This window comes from Sphaerodactylus townsendi, linkage group LG15 (assembly GCF_021028975.2).
Source record: "Sphaerodactylus townsendi isolate TG3544 linkage group LG15, MPM_Stown_v2.3, whole genome shotgun sequence".
NCBI lineage: Eukaryota > Metazoa > Chordata > Lepidosauria > Squamata > Sphaerodactylidae > Sphaerodactylus > Sphaerodactylus townsendi.
Window position 1 is genome coordinate 37,502,484 of NC_059439.1, and position 21,222 is coordinate 37,523,705.

The 21,222-nt window shown below is 51.8% G+C and overlaps 1 protein-coding gene across 1 annotated transcript in view; it reads right to left on the bottom strand.

The window, feature by feature from the left end:
- LOC125444777 (chromodomain-helicase-DNA-binding protein 3-like) overlaps window positions 1-19,506 on the bottom strand; it is a 28,676-nt gene extending 9,170 nt beyond the window's left edge. Inside the window, exons 1-18 of the mRNA XM_048517434.1 lie at window positions 19,309-19,506; window positions 18,343-18,480; window positions 18,090-18,211; window positions 15,243-15,416; window positions 14,852-14,993; window positions 13,961-14,092; window positions 13,514-13,631; window positions 12,157-12,281; window positions 10,029-10,260; window positions 9,145-9,311; window positions 8,839-9,016; window positions 7,530-7,595; window positions 6,907-6,992; window positions 6,388-6,521; window positions 3,702-3,846; window positions 3,059-3,224; window positions 1,939-2,057; window positions 839-992 (exon numbers count right to left, since the gene is read on the bottom strand). Of these exons, the coding sequence (XP_048373391.1) occupies window positions 839-992; window positions 1,939-2,057; window positions 3,059-3,224; window positions 3,702-3,846; window positions 6,388-6,521; window positions 6,907-6,992; window positions 7,530-7,595; window positions 8,839-9,016; window positions 9,145-9,311; window positions 10,029-10,260; window positions 12,157-12,281; window positions 13,514-13,631; window positions 13,961-14,092; window positions 14,852-14,993; window positions 15,243-15,416; window positions 18,090-18,211; window positions 18,343-18,480; window positions 19,309-19,437 (2,527 nt within the window). The 5' untranslated portion in view covers window positions 19,438-19,506. The remainder of the gene's footprint in view (window positions 1-838; window positions 993-1,938; window positions 2,058-3,058; window positions 3,225-3,701; window positions 3,847-6,387; window positions 6,522-6,906; window positions 6,993-7,529; window positions 7,596-8,838; window positions 9,017-9,144; window positions 9,312-10,028; window positions 10,261-12,156; window positions 12,282-13,513; window positions 13,632-13,960; window positions 14,093-14,851; window positions 14,994-15,242; window positions 15,417-18,089; window positions 18,212-18,342; window positions 18,481-19,308) is intronic.
- Between the last annotated feature and the right edge of the window lie 1,716 nt (window positions 19,507-21,222).

Below are 21,222 nucleotides of genomic sequence, written 5' to 3' on the forward strand. Positions count from 1 at the left end.
CCTTATATTTCGCACTTCAGCAAAACCTCTACTACGTCTTATTTTCAGAGGATGTCTTATAGTCAGGGAAACAGGGTAGCCCTCCTGAGAAACCGAGAAGGTTGGCTCAGCTTCCACTGAGACAAGTTCTTTTCCGGGTTCAGAATTTTTTTTTGTCAATGCCAGGAAAGAACATGTGTTAATTCCTCTCAAAAAAACCCCTGCCTGAGTACTGGTGATAGGAGGAGAAATGAAAGAAAAAGGTGAGGCAGAAATAGGAACAAAATGCGGAACAAAATCTCGATGTTTAGGGAAAGAGGAAAGTGTAGGACTCAGAGCCGATGCTGTTCTCCCTGTCTGAGGCAGAAAAAGAATTGTGGAAGGGTGACTCCCACTACAGAAGACAGGAAGTGAAACGAATTAGTTCCTGCTGCCCTGAAGGAAGGGGTGGGAATTACCCAAGCAAGCTGTTTTTCTTTGCTGCTTCAGCGGGAGAATTCACAGAATCATAGAGTTAAAAGAGACCACAAGAGCCATCAAGTCCAACCCCCTGCCATGCAGGAATACACAACAGAGAATCACAGAAAACTGAAACACACAATATTAAACACACCAAATAGAATCATAGAAAATTAATTGCCAAGGACAAAAGGCTGAAGCAGTCTGACCACTCTAGGCAGACGCTTTCTTTACTGCAGTTGGACTGTGCCAATCCAGACTGCAAACACAACCGAGACAGCACTTCTGCGACACAAAGCCAGGAACGCGAGGAAATGTATCTTCGGTTCACTGCAACATGATCCCTCGTCCAACATACACACACTTCAAAACAACAGATTTCTCTCCCGCAAATTGGCACCTGATTTCTCTCTCTCTTCCTTGACTGTACGCTCAGCTTCCAGCTCCTTCTCTCCCGAGGCCGTCGGTCCCTCTTCCTCAGGTTTCTTGGACGGCTCCTGCTCTGTTTTCTCCCCAGGGAAAGTTTTAGAAACGGGTTGCTCAGGAGCTGAAGGCTGGGAAACACAGAGCAAAGGGGGGGGGGGGTGCAGAGTACCATCAGATCAGAATGCTTTCAGGACAGGGTCAAGATGGGCAGGACTCAAGGGCAGCCGCCTTGGTGTCCCTTGTAAGGGCAGAAAGGCAGAATACAAATTTTGTAAATAAGGAAGAAGAGGAGGAGGAGAAGTTTGGATTTATACCCCACCTTTCTCTCCTGTAAGGAGACTCAAGGTGGCTGACAAGCTCCTTTCCCTTCCTCTCCCCACAACAGACACCTTGTGAGGCAGGTGGGGCTGAGAGAGTTCAGAGAGAGCTGTGACTGGCCCAAGGTCCCCCAGCAGGAATGCAGGAGTGCGGAAACACATCTGGTTCGTCAGATAAGCCTCTGCCACTCAGGGGAAGGACTGGGGAATCAAACCTGGTTCTCCAGATTAGAATCCACTGGCTCTTAACCACTTGGCACACATACGACTGTCCTGTGGTTCCTAAGCTCTCGGAGAAGCAACCCTTTTTTTCAACAGCAACCACGTGATGGTTGACCCAAAAGCGTTCAAGGGCAGTGAGATGCCTTCTTCGGCTGCGGTTTCTTCACTGCCAGAAGGTGGCACTAGCACTTTAACTTATCTCAAGAATTAAAAAGGGATTTTATCTGGTAGGTTTTAAACCATAAGCTGCCCGGGCAGTCCTTCTAAGAGCAGAAAGGTCGAATGCAATTTTTTGTGTAAAATTAAATAGAAGAATTTAAAAAATAAACCATCGCAGCTGGTGGGGCCTTTTAAAAGGGAAATAGGAGCAGCAGAGAAGGGCGGGGCCCCTGGCCTATTCCAAGTCCACAAGGTCCTTCTCTACTAGTTCTTTTGGAAACTTCCCTTCCAGATTTCCCGCAAAGAAAAACCGCACAACAGCCCCTTGCTCTCTTTTGAGCCTGCGTGGAAGTGATTGCCCTGTAGAAGCACCAACCTCTGTGTCCATTTTCTCACTGCTCTTGGCCTCCTTCTCCGGTTTCTCGTCTTTGGTCTCCGGCTCCTCCTTTTCGGCCAGGGTCCCCCCGTCCCCTTTGTCGCTTGGAGCTGGCGTAGCTGTTGAGATGGATAATCAGCCCCGGGAATACTCATCGATCCTTTTCCTTCTCCAAATAGGCATCTCCCTACAATCTTATACCTTCGGGGCCACAACTCAACTGAACTGGAGTCACTCTCAATTAGTAGCACATTTAAGCAGATTGAACGTTGGTCTATTTTGCACTAGTGCTGATAGAACGTGGCAACCACTTGATTAAGTACAGGTGGCCCAAATTCAGGGTTCACATCCATGAACGAGTACAAACATAAGAAGGGAGGGATTATAGACTGAATAAAATAAATAAATCCAGATGGCTCAGTTCAGATCCCTTGAACGCTGGAAGTCATCTGGAGCGACGTAATCTCTGTATCCAATCCTGATTCTTACCAAGAGTGCAGTTCAGAAATCCTAATACAGTGGTGGCGAACCTATGGCACGGATGCCAGAGGTGGCACTCAGAGCCCTCTCTGTGGGCACATATGCACAGAGTTCGTCATGGGGGCGAGTTTGGAAAATCGCCCCATACACATCTGGGCTGCTGGGCACGATGTGTAGGTAACCCTGTTAAGTGCTGTTAAACCCCACTGGTTTTCATGGGAAGAACTAAAGCGCAATCCTTTACCTGGGAGTAAGCTCAGTTGCTGGCAATGGGGCTTGCTTCTAAACCCTCCTAGGGTCGTGATTCACTCATTCGAAGCGTTGCACGGTTGCTTCAAAGCAAAGCCACCAACTATCACCAAGCTTACTCCTTAGTAATGCGCGCCTTGGAGCCAACTGTTTTTTTCTAAACTAAAACCTCAGTATTCAGGTTAAATTGCCATGTTGGCACTTTGTGGTAAATAAGTGGGTTTTGGGTTGCAATTTGGTCTTGAAAATGTTCACCATCACTGTCCTAATAGCTAAAATCCTCTGGAACAACTTTCCTGTACCCGGTCAGCTTGAATCTAAACTCCCAGAGATCTGTGATTTGAAACACAGGATCCTCTAGCACAGGATCCTTTGTTCCTGGGGGGCATACCTGGCTTGGAGGTGCAGGGCGTGTTAGTGCAGCTGGGGTCCGGGGTGGTGGTGGAGGTTTTGATAGTGGGGGACGAGGCTCGGGAGGACTTCTTGGAGTCGGCACTGGGGTCAGGCATCAACTCCGGCATGCTCCAACGCCCGTTGATATGCTCAAACTCCTGCACCTGCCCATGCAAAAGAAGAAGAGTTTGGATTTATATCCCCCCTTTCTCTCCTGCAGGAGACTCAAAGGGGTTGACAATCTCCTTGCCCTTCCCCCCTCACAACAAACACCCTGTGAGGTGGGTGGGGCTGAGAGAGCTCCGAGAAGCTGTGACTAGCCCAAGGTCACCCAGCTGGCGTGTGTGGGAGTGTGCAGGCTAATCTGAATTCCCCAGATAAGCCTCCACAACTCAAGCGGAAGAGCTGGGAATCAAACCCGGTTCCTCCAGATCAGAGTGCACCTGCTCTTAGCCACTACGCCACTGTCAAAAGAGACACTCCTTGGTGAACAACACACCCTGAGACATTCCAGACGCTCTCTTCTTCCCTTGGGGAAAAGGCCCTGAATAGGAAAGACATTTATCCCTCTGCAAAACCACCGGGACGATTCGGTCCTTGCCGTTTCCCGGCTTCTCTGGCTCAGGGGTCGGCTCCCTTACCTTTTTCTTCACCAGAGACATGACGCCTATCCGGGTCAGGACCTGCTGCCTCGACAGCCCTTCCCTGGGCACCCCGTCAGCGAAGGTGTCTGAGCCGTCGGCCCCGGGCTCGCAGAGGTGTCTCATGAAGAGAGAGACGTAGGCCCTGAGGAAGCAGAAAACCACCAGCTGAAGACGGACCTGGCACATGGAGCGCCGCTTTCTTCATAAGAACAAAAGAACATAAGAACATAAGAACAAGCCAGCTGGATCAGACCAGAGTCCATCTAGTCCAGCGCTCTGCTACTCGCAGTGGCCCACCAGGTGCCTTTGGGAGCTCACCTGCAGGAGGTGAAAGCAATGGCCTTCTGCGGCTGTTGCTCCCGATCACCTGGTCTGTTAAGGCATTTGCAATCTCAGATCAAAGAGGATTAAGACTGGTAGCCATAAATCGACTTCTCCTCCATAAATCTGTCCAAGCCCCTTTTAAAGCTATCCAGGTTAGTGGCCATCACCACCTCCTGTGGCAGCATATTCCAAACACCAATCACATGTTGCGTAAAGAAGTGTTTCCTTTTATTAGTCCTAATTCTTCCCCCCAGCATTTTCAATGAATGCCCCCTGGTTCCAGTATTGTGAGATGAATGCCCCCTGGTTCTAGTATTGTGAGAATCTGGCAAGCTGCCACGGTTTGCATTAGGTGGGTTAAATCAGAAAATCTTAAAGCTGAATATGAAATGCACCCCTGAAATATATTTATTAGGAATGTGGGACCACAGACAAATAAATGAAAATAAAACTTTACTTCAATACTTATCAACGGCGGCTAGGATTATGTTAAGCCAGATATTGGTGTCAACAAACAGTTCCTTCAATAACAGAATGGAGACATAAAGTTATGGATCTAGTTAAGATAGCAAAACTTTCAGGATTTGAAAAACTGGAGAATAATGGAAAATTCAAGAATGTATGGTTATTATGGATTAAATACATTGAAGACAAGTCAAAACAAAAATATGTGATCTTGGATATAATTTAAGAAGTGTAACACATAATAGAACTATAAAATAATTATAACCAATTATATCGTGATAAATATAATGGAGAAGTTGGTATGTAAATGCGGAAGCTATTTTAATGTATGTTAAGATGAAAAATGGAAAATTATTCAATGTATTACGAGTTTGTAATCTAGTTATGATGTTATTACGAGTTTATAAACTAGTTATGATTTATTTTGAATGTAAATGAGTGTATATAAAAATCTAATGCAATAAAGCAAAAAAAAAAAAAGGTGGGTTAAATCGTAGGCCGGCCTAGAATCCTGGCCAAAAGTTCAGCTGCAGATCTCTCGCGACTGGGATTCCCAAAGCAGCTGGCGACCCCAAAAACTAGTGGAAGAAACCCATGGGAAAGAGAGGGGTAGAGAATCCCACATGGCTTCCGGACATTCCGCAGGCCTTGGAGACCAGCCTGGCTGCTCCCCTCCTCTCCTTGGCTTTGCCATCAGACTTTCTCATTCATCTTCACCCAGCAAGCCCCCAGATCTTTGTTCCTGTCAGCCAGCCTGGCAGAAGCCACGCCTCAGGCTCCCCAGTGCGCCGGGCCGCAGATCCCCCTCCTCTGAGGGGTCGCTCTGTGTCTGCATGAGGGAGGGGAGGGTGTCCTCTCCACCTCACCCTCCAGGAAAAACAGACAGAAATGTTCAAGAGGCACCGTCAGATGAGTAAGAAGCGGCATCATTTGGCAAAGCAGGGCCTGAGATTCCCCACACCTCCCCTCTTCGAAGGGCTCAAGGGACTTGGTAACAACACAGACTTACTGTACTGGGTACACGCTGAGGCAGAGTTTTGCCACACTCCCTCTCTAGTGAGTTTGACAACTATCTTCCCTTGAGGGTGGAAGTACACACGCAAAGTTGCCTTATATTGAATCAGGTGAAAAGAAGAAAATTTGTACCAACCAGGCTACAATAATTACTTCAAATATTTTGTCTCCCACTGGAGTAGCAATTTACTTATAAGTAACCAAAAATAATTTTACAACACAATAACAAGATGTTTGGGAAAAATTATTACATCTCTCCCACTGGAGTAATGAAAAAAAACTTTTTGTATACAGTTTAGAACGGCACAGCAGTATAATCTTGACACAAAGATAACAGCTAGCCAGATTCTAGATAAGTAACTGGCCTCGTTATACTTCAAGGCTGTTAAAGGCAGGTCAAGGTTTTTCAAAAGTACAATAGTGCTTCTAATCAAGGAGGACAGCGCTCTGCAATTAGTTTAGGAGGAGAAGGAGAAGGAGAAGAAGGAGAAGAAGAAGACGGAGGAGGAGGAGGAGGAGGAGTTTGGATTTATATCCCCCCCTTTCTCTCCTGCAGGAGACTCAAAGGGGCTGACAATCTCCTTGCCCTTCCCCCCTCACAACAAACACCCTGTGAGGTAGGTGGGGCTGAGAGAGCTCCGAGAAGCTGTGACTAGCCCAAGGTCACCCAGCTGGCGTGTGTGGGAGAGCACAGGCTAATCTGAATTCCCCAGATAAGCCTCCACAGCTCAGGCGGCAGAGCAGGGAATCAAACCCGGTTCCTCCAGATTAGATACACGAACTCTTAACCTCCTATGCCACTGCTGCTCCAGGACTGAGCCACAGCCCCCTTGCTTCCTTGAACGCTCTCAATTTGCCTACCCCGGAGGCAATCACCTACTTAAATTCTTTCTCCGTCTTGCCCCGCAAGTCCCGGACCAGCCACTGGGAGGTGAAGGCATCTTGGGGAGGCATGCCCCAGCGCATGACAGCATTCAGGAAGGCCTTGCGCTGGCGAGTGTTGAAACCCAGGACCTGAGAGCAAGGAAGCACCGGTGTTAGCCACTGTGACGAGAAGACCCGGGGCACTTGGAGTAGGCCATTGCTAGGAGGAGGAGGAGCCATCCTTCCTGGCAACTCACTCACCCCTTGAGAAGGCAAACAGTGAACCGTTTGGTAACATTCTTTGGCATCACTGCAATGAACCCTGGTGCCTTCGCAAACACCTCGTCCCTCAACCGATCAGCCTGCCCCAAACACACCTCCCTTCTCTTATGCCGGCTGCATAGAAAGGATCCTCCCCTCTCTGGTAAAACCCTACTTGGCATTCCACAGAGCCAAGGGCTGATAGGGAAGGGACCCCAAACCACCCCGCCTCATCCCATCACTTGCGGGTTTTCCTGCAGGGCTGCTCTCTCACCTCAATGTTCCCACCGACCCGGGCCAGGAGCGGGGGGAGAGGTTTGTCCTTCTCATTCCGGAGCTGCCGTCTGGACTGTCGGCGACCTTGCAACCAGAGTGCGAGACGAGGCTTAGGATCAAATCCCTCCAGCACCGTAGCATGACTACAGGCATGGCCGGGCGCCCAGAAAGCCTCCTCCTGGCTTGGCAGGGGAAAGAGCTCGCCGAACCAGAGTCCCTCACGCTGGCCAGCCTGAGGCCACACACTCGTTTGGCCCAGGGAAGACAGGAAGGGAGCCCAGTCCCCTGGCAGGCTCACACCAAGGTCTGGCAGGGAGCCCAGAAAGGCAAGTGCAGCCTGCCGCTGTGATAGAAAGCAGCCTTTCATCACGCTCAGGCGGGCCAGCGTGAAAGAGCAGGGCTATCAGATAGGGGAAGTACGGCAGAGCAGGCCAGAGGAGGCCAAGATTCGGGAACGAACGCACACGGCAGGAAAAGGGATTCTCCCCAGAATGGTTGGTCAATTTCCCATTTTTCTCAGCTCACACAGAAGCTCATGGACAGTAGTACAGAAAAGTGAGCAGGTTCGGGGCAGGAAACCGCCCGAGGCAGGCGAGGGAGTAAGAAAAAGCAAGTCCTCACCTTCCGGCCTCTCGTCGAAATCTTCATCCTCCTCCTCAGAGCCCACCGAGTACTCGGACTGGTTGTCTGAAAAATCCCCAGGGATTCAATTTATTTATTACGACATCTATATCTTGCCTTTCCTTGGGGTTCAAGGCGGCTTAACAATAACAGTTTGGAAACATTTGCAGTTGAAATCAAAACAAACCAGCGCTCCCCAAATCTCTCCCCTGCCCCTTAAAAGGCGCCTGCCGTTCAAACCCCCTCAAAAGCCCTGGCTCAGGAGAGAGCCACCTCTGCTCCTCCCTTGCCTCGAAATCCCACGAGGGGTTGCCGTAAATTGGCTGCAAAGTGACAGCACTTCCCACCCCGCCCAAGGAACTTTGCACGCTCAAGGGTGTTGGAAGTGAAGGACTTTACGCTGTTTCCTGCCTACACCTACAGAGGGGTTTTTACTAGAGAGCCAGTGGCTAGATAGGGACCTAGGGATTTGACACCTTTACTCTATCATGCTGGTTCTATCCCTTTGATGTTAGACTGATACTCTCAGGGACTTCCTTCCTTCCGGCTTCTTCCTCGACCCCTTCTCACTTCTTTTTCCTACCATGCCTAGAGAGAGGATGGATGCTCCGCGCATCCATCTCCATCCAGCTAGATCAGGGGTAGGGAACCTGCGGCTCGAGAGCCGCATGCGGCTCTTCTGCCCTTGCACTGCGGCTCCATGAGCCAAGCCGCTGGCCCCATCCTGCAGGCGGGCAAGAGAGGCTTCCCCTCTCGCCTGCCCCTTTGGAGCGGGGCGGGTGCTTTCCCGGCGGCCGGTAAGGCCGAGCCACTGGCCCCATCCTTGCCCGACGCATCCATGCGCCTCTCAGAATGAGCCGAGTAAAAGGTAAAAAACCCCAATATATACAGTGTTATCTTTATTTTAAATGTCAAAAATTATTTGCGGCTCCAAGTGTTTTCTTTTCCCATGGAAAATGGGTCCAAATGGCTCTTTGAGTGTTAAAGGTTCCCTACCCCTGAGCTAGATTAAGACAGCATAGTGACTCTATCTACCTACCTTTCTATCCAGAATGGAGTTCACTAATAAATACTCTTTTTATTAGACTAGAAACTACAACTGACTCCGACTTTCTTTTGTGTAAGCTTGCCGCACATTGGGATCCATCACGCACACGCACGAACACGAGGTCAGGCTTCTGCGGTGTTCTAGCCACCCGTGCCGCTCTGCTAACTATGAATAGGGATAATCTCCCAACTACCAGGAGCACTTATCCCAACACTCAAGGGCACACCTGAGATCTCTCCAAGGGGCCCGTCAAGCACTCACCTTGGTCCTCCTGGGCAGCATCGTTGTAGTTGACCTGCTTGCGCACCCGCTTCCCTTTGCCCAGGTTGCGGGCCAAGTCCTCCTGCTGCTGCTCGTAATGGTGCCGCAGCAACTTCTCCCAGTAGTCGGGGTCCACGTTCTCTTCTTGCTTGATGATCTCCCGCTCGATCTCCTCGATCTGGCGGGGAAAGGGTCGGTCGGGGGCGCCGCGTGTGCCAGCAGATGCTCAAGACCCCCACGGACCACCCACAGCCGTCATCCCAGGCTCCAGTCACGGCCACCTGGTCCCCTCTCTTTCCCTCTCACCTTGTCTTCCTCCCGAACCACGTACTGGGCCACCTTGAAGGAGCTGAGGTACTCGTTCATGTTCTGAACGTCTGCATCGTCGGTGGCATCCTGGTTGCGGTCCAGCAGGCGCGCGATGGCTTCGTTGTCGTAGTGGATGACGCTGCTGTCCTCTTCTTTGTTCTCCCCTGGGGGGAGAAGAGAAGGCCGAGGCTTGGGAAACGGCTGCTCAGTTCCCCCAAGATGTGCAGGGATTTGTGGCGTAGGAGGTTAAGAGCTCGTGTATCTAATCTGGAGGAACCGGGTTTGATTCCCAGCTCTGCCGCCTGAGCTGTGGAGGCTTATCTGGGGAATTCAGATTAGCCTGTGCACTCCCACACACGGCAGCTGGGTGATCTTGGGCTAGTCACAGCTTCTCGGAGCTCTCTCAGCCCCACCTACCTCACAAGGTGTTTGTTGTGAGGGGGGAAGGGCAAGGAGATTGTCAGCCCCTTTGAGTCTGCTTACAGGAGAGAAAGGGGTGATATTAATCCAAACTCTTCTTCTTGGAGCAGCAGTGGTGTAGGAGGTTAAGAGCTCGTGTATCTAATCTGGAGGAACCGGGTCTGATTCCCCGCTCTGCCGCCTGAGCTGTGGAGGCTTCTCTGGGGAATTCAGATTAGCCTGTGCTCTCCCACACACGCCAGCTGGGTGACCTTGGGCTAGTCACAGCTTCTCGGAACTCTCTCAGCCCCACCTCCCTCACAGGGTGTTTGTTGTGAGGGGGGAAGGGCAAGGAGATTGTCAGCCCCTTTGAGTCTGCTTACAGGAGAGAAAGGGGGGATATCAATCCAAACTCTTCTTCTTCGTCTTCAAACGGCCACAGGGCTGCCCTTGTCTGCTTCCTGCCGCTGCAAAACCCTCACCTTCGTTTTCATCCTTGAAGAGCTCCTCGGTGCCGAACTTTAGGATGTCGTCCAGCTCCTGCTTGGACATGCTGCCTGACTTGGAGCCCAGTCCTGGGCGCACCACCAGGTGCGTCAGCATCATCTTGCGCTTGGCCACCTGCGTGATCCGCTCCTCGACTGAGGCCCGTGTGACAAAGCGGTAGATCATCACCTTGTTGGCCTGGCCAATGCGATGAGCTCTGCTGAAAGCCTGGGGAAGTGGTGGGGTGGAGGAGACGGGACAAATTAGAGACGGGACGGCTGCGATACGAAGAGCGAGAGCAGCGGGGGGAGGTCCAGATTTGGACTTCAGGACTGTCATGGCTGAAGGCTCTGACATTGGAAAAAACACCTCACTGGGGTTTTCTTTTACTATGCAAAACAGAACATAAGAACATAAGAACAAGCCAGATGGATCAGACCAGAATCCATCTAGTCCAGCTCTCTGCTACTCACAGTGGCCCACCAGGTGCCTTTGGGAGCTCACGTGCAGGATGTGAAAGCAATGGCCTTAAGAACATAAGAAAGAGCCTGCTGGATCAGACCAGAGTCCATCTAGTCCTGCTCTCTGCTACTCGCAGTGGCCCACCAGGTGCCTTTGGGAGCTCACGTGCAGGATGTGAACGCAATAGCCTTCTGCTGCTGCTGCTCCCGAGCACCTGGTCTGCTAAGGCATTTGCAATCTGAGATCAAGATTGGTAGCCATAGATCGACTTCTCCTCCATAAATCTGTCCAAGCCCCTTTTAAAGCTATCCAGATTAGTGGCCATCACCACCTCCTGTGGCAGCATATTCCAAACACCAATCACACGTTGCGTGAAGAAGTGTTTCCTTTTATTAGTCCTAATTCTTCCCCCCAGAAGAGGAATCTGTCATTCCCCAAGTCTTATTTCCAGCCCTCTGTTGGCCTTCCATACAGGTGAAAGGAGGGAATAAATACCAACCCTAGTCAGCAGGAGTGATTGGATTTCCATTTTCCTAAACAGACTTCATGCGGGGCAGCCTATCAATCACGTACACCCCCCACTCATCCATTCAAAATCTATAGTGCTGTGAAAATTGGACTGGCCCAATCCAGCTACCTGAGACCGCTTTATTTAAGTTTAAGCGTTATTTCTCTTTCAGGCAAGCAAAGGCACTTAAAAATCCAGCCCCGAGAAAAAAAAAATATTCATCCTCCCCTGGCTCCTTTCCATAGCAATCTATTTGTCCAAAAAAGACAAAGCAGAGACGATTGGCTGTAGCCTGGGGGCAACGACATCAGAAGACTACAAAGCCAGAGGCAAACACACACACACACACATAGCTCCACCACCACAGCCCACCCATTCAGCCCAGAAAGTAGCTTTCCCAAGGCATCCAGTGTTAAAAGGCATCAAGTGTTTAAAAGGGGCTTGGACAGATTTATGGAGGAGAAGTCGATCTATGGCTACCAATCTTGATCCTCTTTGATCTGAGATTGCAAATGCCTTAACAGTCCAGGTGCTCGGGAGCTGCAGCAGCAGAAGGCCATTGCTTTCACATCCTTCATGTGAGCTCCCAAAGACACCTGGTGGGCCACGGCAAGTAGCAGAGTGCTGGACTAGATGGACTCTAGTCTGATCCAGCTGGTCTGTTCTTATGTTCTTATGAGGTAGCCGGGAAGGGTCAGCAGCTGCGTTGTAACGGCCATTGCCGGCGTTGTAACGGCGTTATAATGTGGGGGAATGGGGTAAAAGGGGCACAGGAGGTGGTGATGGATAGCTTTAAGACCTGGATAGCTTTAAAAAGGGCTTGGACAGATTTATGGAGGAGAAGTCGATCTGTGGCTGCCAATCTTGATCCTGCTTGATCTCAGATTGCAAAGGCCTTAGCAGACCAGGTGCTCAGGAGCGGCAGCAGCAGTAGCAGAAGGCCATTGCTTTCACATCCTGCATGTGAGCTCCCAAAGGCACCTGGTGGGCCACTGCAAGTAGCAGAGTAGCAGAGTGCTGGACTAGAGGGACTCTGGTCTGATCCAGCTGGCTCTTTCTTATGTTCTTCTGTGAGTGTCTGCCTTCCCCTGAACAGGCATCTCTGAGGGGAAAGCATCCAGGAGACAAAAAGGCAGGAAAAGCTGGGGATCTACCTGAATATCGTTGTGGGGATTCCAGTCTGAGTCGAAGATGATGACGGTGTCTGCTGTGGCCAAGTTGATGCCCAGACCCCCGGCCCGGGTAGAGAGCAGGAAGCAAAACTGCTGGGCTCCTGGCGCTGAAAAGGAACAGGGGCCTCAGCAAGCGAACAGGAACGGAGGGCAAACGATCCAAGGGAAGAGCCAACGCTCGGAAACAGAGTCACGGCTTTGCTCCTTGGGAACAGATCCCCAGAGACGAACCACGTGCAGGTCAGAGCTCTTGAAGAGCATAGAACTTGGCTTTCCCTCTTTCACAGCACAGACAGAGCAACCAGGAAAGGATTCAGGTGCCCCTTCAGTGGGAGCAGCAGTGGCGTAGGAGGTTAAGAGCTCATCTATCTAATCTGGAGGAACCAGGTTTGATTCTCCGCTCTGCCACCTGAGCTGTGGAGGCTTATTGTGCTACAGGCCTGCTTTTTTAGGAAGCTGGGTGAGCATAACAAGGGATGGTGGCAGCAGTGGCGTAGGAGCAGCAGTGACGTAGGAGGTTAAGAGCAGGTGCACTCTGATCTGGAGGAACCGGGTTTGATTCTCCGCTCTGCCGCCTGAGCTGTGGAGGCTTATCTGGGGAATTCAGATTAGCCTGTGCACTCCCACACACGCCAGCTGGGTGACCTTGGGCTAGTCACAGCTCTACGGAGCTCTCTCAGCCCCACCCACTTCACAGGGTGTTTGTTGTGAGGGGGAAGGGCAAGGAGATTGTAAGCCCCTTTGAGTCTCCTGCAGGAGAGAAAGGGGGGATATAAATCCAAACTACTACTCCTCTTCCTCTTCCTCTTCTTCTTTGTGGCCCTTCTTCTAGTATCTGGCTATCACAGCAACCTGTTCCAACTCTGTACTTTTTTGAAAAGCACTAAAGTTTATAAAGCTTATAAACTAAAGTTTATAAGCACTATACATTTTTTAAAAGCTAGGATTTTCAGGTTTCCATGCAGACTCCTGCTCAAAATGTCTATTTGTGTTGCTGTGCTCATGCTAGAGGCTGCGAGTTTTCTCCCCTACTGGGCATTCTGGCTTACGGGAACACGGCGTGGCTTGAATCACAAGAAAAGGCAGGATACAAAAAGTGGGATAAATAAATGCCTGCTGCTGAGAACCTTCTTGGCTTTCTCTCTGGCTGTCCTGACTCATCTGACCACCTTCCCTCCCATGCTTGTTGTCCACAGAATTTTCGGATAACACATCCTGCCCATCTTACTGAAGCAGGGCTGGTGCCTGTCCCTTGCAAATGACACCTGGATGGAACTATACAACCACAAGCCAAATACTAGGGCTTCTGCCCATCAGGTCCCACGGCCTGCATGCTCACCATTGAACCTGTCGATAGCCTCTTGCCTCAGGGCGCCAGTGATGCCTCCATCGATGCGCTCGTACTTGTAACCTTCGTAGTCAAGGAAATCCTCAAGGAGGTCCAGCATTTTGGTCATCTGGGTTGGAAAAAGATGTCCGTGGATGAGGCGAGACTTTGGGCGTCTTCGCGCTCCCAACTAGAGCCAAAGAGCCAAAGTGCCTCCCCACGCTCCCAATCTAGCCACGACCAGGCCACCAAGACCGGCATCCACAGGGCAAGCTTCTCCCCATAACCTTTAGGAAAGTTTCCCCTGCTGTGACTGGACTGAGTGCTAGAAGTCTCTCTGAACCACATAACTAGCTTATCGATTGAGGGAGGGCGAAATCACCACACCTCTCTCCCACCCCCCATCATCCCCCAGTCGGCATGAAGGGGACCCCAGCTCAGATTCCACCACAACCTCACCTGGGAGAAGATCAGCACCCGGTGGCCCTGCTCTTTCAGCTTCCTCAACATCTTCTGCAACAACATCAGCTTCCCAGAGGACTTGATGAGCGCCCCCCCTTCGTAGGCACCACTTGGCAGTTTGGGGGACTCCTGCCAAGGCAAACACAGCAGCTTCTGTCAGAGCAGAAGTCCAGTACCAGGAGGGCTTACCCAGTGGTGGGATCCAAAAATTTTAGTAACAGGTTCCCATGGTGGCGGGATTCAAACAGTGGCGTAGCGCCAATGGGGCTGGGCGGGGCACGACGGGGGCGTGGGCGGGCATTCCGGGGGCGGGGCATTAATAATTTCTCCGTTACTGTAAAAAACTCTTACTGTAAAAAACAAAGTTCCTAATTTCCAGCTGGTATCTTTCTGTCCATCATTTAAACTCATTATAGCAAGTCCTATCGTCTGCTGCCAACAGAAACAACTACTTCTCTCCTCTAATTGACTGCCTGTCGAATACTTAATACTTTCCAATACTTATTTTTGTTCCTAGAAATCAAAAGAAGGAGACTTTCCTTAAACAAGGAACTTTACCATATTTCTGAAACATGTTTTTAAAACAGCCCAACAGGGAGAATTATTCCCGTTTCCTATGGGGCTAACCAGCCCCATAGGAAACAACAGGACTTGATGATTTTTGGACCTAATGGAATTTCTAACAGAAAAGCAGACCCAATTAGTCACCCCCTCTCGGCACATACAAATAATTAGTAACCCACTCTCGGGAACTGGTGAGAACCTGCCGGATCCCACCTCTGGGCTTACCCTCTCACTGGAGATGACACATACTCCACAACACAGCTCGCCCCCCAGCTGAGTGCGCTGGCCTAACCCATCCCAACCGCCTGGCAGAGCGGGACGTACCATTGCAGCAACAGGGAAGAGGTAGGGGTGGTTACAGCATTTCTTCAGGTCCATCATGATATTGAGCAAAGACACTTGGTTCCCACCTCCACGTGAATTCAAGGCTTCAAAGTTGCGAGTCAAGATGTACTTGTAGTATTTCCTGATTTTGGGGGGTGGATGAAGAAGAGGGGAAGAAACATACTAGCAAGACTAGTAAAAAAAGGACTGGCGAGACCCTCATAAAAAGAGGCAAAACAAAAAAAAACAGAAGCTTTACGAGGAAAAATAATATAAAAATGATGGCGGCCTTTTAGTGTGGTGTATCAACAACAACAACAACAACACTCAGACCCACACAATTCTGATCTTGGTTCCTCCCCCGCCCAACCCGCCAGACCCACTCTCGTACTTCTGCATGGGGCTGAGCTCCACCCGAACAATGAGCTCCGTCTTGGCCGGCATGTTCTTGAAGACGTCGGCCTTCAGTCGGCGCAGCATGTGGGGGCCCAGTAAGTCGTGGAGCTTTTTGATTTGGTCCTCCTTGGAGATGTCGGCAAATTCCTCCAGGAAGCCTTCCAGGTTGCTACAGGCAAGGAGAAGAGGTAGCTGTTAGCCTAACGCCTCTGGGACCATTTCATGCCTGTTGGCCGGGAAAGGCATAAGAACGAGCCAGCTGGATCAGACCAGAGTCCATCTAGTCCAGCTCTCTGCTACTCGCAGTGGCCCACCAGGTGCCTTTGGGAGCTCACATGCAGGAGGTGAAAGCAATGGCCTTAAGAACATAAGAAAGAGCCTGCTGGATCAGACCAGAGTCCATCTAGTCCAGCACTCTGCTACTCGCAGTGGCCCACCAGGTGCCTTGGGGAGCTCACGTGCAGGAGGTGAAAGCAAGGGCCTTAAGAACATAAGAACAAGCCAGCTGGATCAGACCAACCAACCCTAAATTAAGAAGAGCTTTAACACTGGCCAGATTCAATCTAATGCCTTCTATGCTGCTCTATGGCAGATATCAACAAATTGACAAACGGAGGAGGCTATGTCCATGCAATATGGGTCAGGTGGAGACACTCGATCATACCCTCTTTCATTGTGTAAGGTTTGCAAAAATCAGAATGTCACAATCTGCACTTATCCCATTTCTGTATAACAATCTAACTGATGCTCTTAAGATACCTATGCTTTTGAACAACATGGATCCCACAGTGTGTGAGAATGTAGCAAAATTTCTGCTAACAATAATAGACGTAAGTCTAGATGAATACCAACCAATGTCTATGTATTATGACCACGTATAGCCAGCAGTAATTTTGCTAGCTTCTGTCAGTATCTGATGACGTTTAAGTGAGTTAACTTAGCTGAAGGAATGTCCTATAGTTACAGAAGGACCATGTATATATTTTAGTATTTAGTATTTTAGTACCAGTGTCTATAATTGTGAGCAATAATGGGCAAATTTTGTATGCTGATTTTGTATGTTTATTTTATGCCAATAAAGGCTTGTGACTCATTGGATCAGACCAGAGTCCATCTAGTCCAGCTCTCTGCTACTCGCAGTGGCCCACCAGGTGCCTTTGGGAGCTCACAGGCAGGAGGTGAAAGCAATGGCCTTCTGCGGCTGTTGCTCCCGAGCACCTGGTCTGCTAAGGCATTTGCAATCTCAGATCAAAGAGGATCAAGATTGGGAGCCATAAATCGACTTCTCCTCCATAAATCTGTCCAAGCCCCTTTTAAAGCTAACCAGGTTAGTGGCCATCACCACCTCCTGTGGCAGCATCTTCCAAACACCAATCACACATTGCGTGAAGAGGTGTTTCCTTTTATTAGTCTTTATTCGTCCCCCCAGCATTTTCAATGAATGCCCCCTGGTTCTAGTATTGTGAGGCAGAGGGAGAGACTCTCTTCTTGACAAAGCTGCATCAGCAGGCAGTGGTGGGAAGTGCCGGCACATCACAGCTGACCTACGGCCACCCCGTATGATTCCCAGGCAAGAAACTTCCGGGGGGAGTTGCCGCTACCTGCCTCTGCCTAGCAACCCTGGACTTCCCTGGTGGTCTTCCACCTGTTGGAAGTAACAATGTCTCGCATGCAAAGGAACTGAGAACACCCACCAGAGGGTGGGCAAAGGCTCAGCTTGATAGGGCTGTCAGGTTAGAGACCTTCCTTTCCTTTTGTGCCACCTCTTGTCTGTCCTTAGACCCGTGGTGGTGAACCTATCGCACTCCAGATGTTCATGGACTACAATTTCCATCAGCCCCTACCAGCATAGCCAATTGGCCATACTGGGAGGGGGTGATGGGAATTGTAGTTCATGAACATCTGGAGTGCCCTAGGTTCGCCACTACTGCCTTAGACTGTTTGTCTCAGGTCTAATTTACTCCTTCTCGGGAGTCTTCTCTCCCTCCTTCCCTAACTAGCGAGGGACTATCTGTGTCCTTCGGCTTTCCTGTCTGAAAAGGAGTTGCCTAATAAACATTTAGCTTCAATCACTGAGTCTGCCACTCCTCTGCGTCATGAGGACTCTGCCAAGAGTACCAACCAGGGCTGACCCTTCTTAACTTCCGAGGTCTAACAAAACTGGGTTAGCTTGAGCGCATCTGAAGAAGTGCAGCATGATGCTACAGGCTAAGACCCCTTCACTGTTTGCTCTGGGAGCTGTAGCTGACAACAGTGGCCAAATCTCCATTCTATCGTTTCCAGCTGCTTCAGCATTTTCTCATTTATACATCTGGCCAGATAAAACGTCAGACCAGGAAGGGAAGGCACCTCAAGCCAAGGAGGAAGCAACTTTGCTGGTGAACACTTCACCTGAAGAGAATTTAAAAGGGAAGAAATCAGAATCTTTAAAAATGACTGTTTACAAAGAGCAGAAACTCCACCGACCAAGAGGCCAGGTCAATCTGGTGGCAATGTGCACATCTGACCAGTAGAGGGAGTCATTCCTTCAAGAATTGAAATGCTCAGAAGCATCCTGGTAAAATCTTTACATCACAGGTGTCAAACTCGCAGCCCTCCAGATGTTATGGACTACAGTTCCCATCATCCCCTGCCAGCATCATGCTGGCAAGGGATGATGGGAACTGTGGTCCATAACATCTAGGGCCGCGAGTTTGATACCTATGCTTTACATGAACCCAGAGTGAGTCCTCCTTCACGCTTTGGCAATCCCGCCCTATGACATCCACTCCAGCCCCTTTGCCATTTGAGAGCATCTCAATGACTGACTGCAACGGGGAAAGGGAGAGCAGATTGGCCATACTTGAATCTCTCAGGTGTAAGGAAATTCAGCAGGTGGAACAGTTCCTCCAGGTTGTTCTGCAACGGAGTCCCCGTCAGGAGCAGCTTGTGGTCGATCTTGTATCCATTTAGCACCCTGAAGAACTGGAGCCAAGAGCAGGGGCTGCTGTTAGGGCTGCTGGCCTTGCCCCCCTCCCCTTGCTCAAAGGAGAGCTCCTCAACCCCACCCCCCGGAAACCTGCTCCATGCCAGCCATACGTGGCTTCACCACTCACTTTGGACTGGTTGTTCTTCAGCCGGTGAGCTTCATCCACGACGAGGCAGGCCCACCGGATGGACGCCAGAGCAGCCTGGTCGATGGTGACCAGCTCGTAGGAGGTGAGGAGGACGTGGAACTTCACCTGAGCTTCTCTCTGTGGAAGAAGGAGGGTTTCAGCCCCGCTGGGCTCCAGGGGCCTCCCCAAGAAGGAGTACCCCTCCTCTTCGGATTCGGAACTAAGCCTACATTCACATTAACAGATACGTGGGGCTGAGAGAGCTCGGAAGAACTGTGACTCACCCAAGGTCACCCAGCAGGCATGTGTTGGGAGTGCACAAGCTAATATGGTTCATCAGATAAGCCTCCACAGTTCAAGAGGCATAGAGGGGAATCAAACCCAGTTCTCCAGATTAGATTAGGAGCAGCAGTGGCGTAGAGGTTAAGAGCTCATGTATCTAATCTGGAGGAACCAGGTTTGATTTCCCGTTCTGTCGCCTGAGCTGTGGAGGCTTATCTGGGGAATTCAGATTAGACTGTACACTCCCACACACGCCAGCTGGGTGGCCTTGGGCTAGTCACAGCTTCTCGGAGCTCTCTCAGCCTCACCTACCTCACAGGGTGTTTGTTGTGAGGGGGGGAGGGCAAAGAGATTGTCAGCCCCTTTGAGTCTCCTGCAGGAGAGAAAGGGGGGTATAAATCCAAACTCTTCTTCTTCTTCTAGAGTGCACCTGCTCTTAACCACTACATCATACCAATTGGAGCTATGTAGGTAGGGGTGGTGGCTGAATGGAAGAACATTTGCTTGGCACGTGGAAGGTCAGGAGTTCAATCCCCATCACCTTTGATTAAAAGGGGCCTGGCAGGAAGTGACGCGAAAGACCACCGGGGAGCCGCCTCCGGTTCCCGCAGACAACACCAACTTTTCCGGGCAAAGGGTCAGATTCCGTTTAAAGCAGGTTTTCGTGTGCGTGTCCCCGCTTACTTTCATCTTGAAGGCCTTCTTCCCGCCCTTTATGGCGTTGTCCTCGAAGGAGAACTCGTTCTCCCGGATGATGGAGCGGCTGTCCTTGTCCCCCGTGTAGGTCACCACGTAGAAGTTGGGGGCCCACATCTGGAACTCCCGCTCCCAGTTGATGATGGTGGACAGCGGAGCGCTGACCAGGAAGGGGCCCTTGGTGTGACCCTGGAGAAGAGGAGGCAGAAAAAGAAATAAAATACAGATTAAGTAAAATAAATAAGGAGGAGGAGGAGGAAGAGGCCGTGGCCAGGCCTGGAACAAGCGGCGAGGAGGCCGTCAGCAGCTCCCAGCCCTGATTCACCCTGATGTGGCAACTCTCCGCTGCTTCCCTTTTGGCTCCCAGGGGCTAAGCTGGGCAAAGAAAACCCCATTCATAAAACGCTGGCTGCCAGAATGAGCGAGGTTCTCCCGGTGGCTCTGCTGGGATTGCTGATACGCAGCCAGCCACAGCAGCTGTTCATACAAAAATAACAGCTGCTTGCAGGAGGGCCCTTTGCCTAGGCCCCGTGCTTTCTTCCCACCAAACGTTTACTGAGCAGCGGCATTGTGCTGGATGCTGAACAAGAAGACGGGCATCAAACGCACACGCTCACGGCCAAAGCCCTGGGGACCAGTCCTCCGCTGCTGATAAAATAGCTGGGAACAGCTTCACAAATGCTGATGAAAACACCAGCGTTAGACACAGATGCGTGAGAGCTACACCCGAGTTCAGAAGCACCTTAGAGACCCACAAGATAACCTTCCAGGGTTATCAGCTTTCGAAGAGTCAACACCCTCTTTGTCGGATGTAAATCGGAATGGAGATCCCCAAGTCGTTGTATCCCAGTAAGGTCAGAGGCATATTGCAAAGAACGGGGAACGGGATTGCAGAAGCACAATGCAAAACGTAATCAGCTTGACACAGGATTCTTACCTCACAACAAATTCTAATTTGCTGTCCTTAGAACATTTTCCCCCTGTGCTAATAAAGATGATTACATTCTCACACTGCCCTGTGCATCTTTCTTTGCAACATCTTCTGACTAGGATATGAGGACTCAGGATCTCCATTTTTACTTTTCTGAGCTCTGACTCTCAAAAACTTATACCCTGGAATATTGTCAGTCTGTAAGGGGCTAAAGCACAGGTGTCAAACTTGCGGCCCTCCAGATGTTATGGACTACAGTTCCCATCATCCTCTGCCGGCATTGGTGGGGGGGGGGGGGGGGGGGGGGGGGGGCGGGCTTGGGGGTGGAGGGGGGCGGGGGGGGGGGGGGGTGCGGGGGGAGAGAGGAGAGGGGGGGGGGGGGTGGGGGGGGGGGGGGGTGGGGGGGGGGGGGGGTGGGGGGGGGGGGGGGTGGGGGGGGGGGGGGGTGGGGGGGGGGGGGGGTGGGGGGGGGGGGGGGTGGGGGGGGGGGGGGGTGGGGGGGGGGGGGGGTGGGGGGGGGGGGGGGTGGGGGGGGGGGGGGGTGGGGGGGGGGGGGGGTGGGGGGGGGGGGGGGTGGGGGGGGGGGGGGGTGGGGGGGGGGGGGGGTGGGGGGGGGGGGGGGTGGGGGGGGGGGGGGGTGGGGGGGGGGGGGGGTGGGGGGGGGGGGGGGTGGGGGGGGGGGGGGGTGGGGGGGGGGGGGGGTGGGGGGGGGGGGGGGTGGGGGGGGGGGGGGGTGGGGGGGGGGGGGGGTGGGGGGGGGGGGGGGTGGGGGGGGGGGGGGGTGGGGGGGGGGGGGGGTGGGGGGGGGGGGGGGTGGGGGGGGGGGGGGGTGGGGGGGGGGGGGGGTGGGGGGGGGGGGGGGTGGGGGGGGGGGGGGGTGGGGGGGGGGGGGGGTGGGGGGGGGGGGGGGTGGGGGGGGGGGGGGGTGGGGGGGGGGGGGGGTGGGGGGGGGGGGGGGTGGGGGGGGGGGG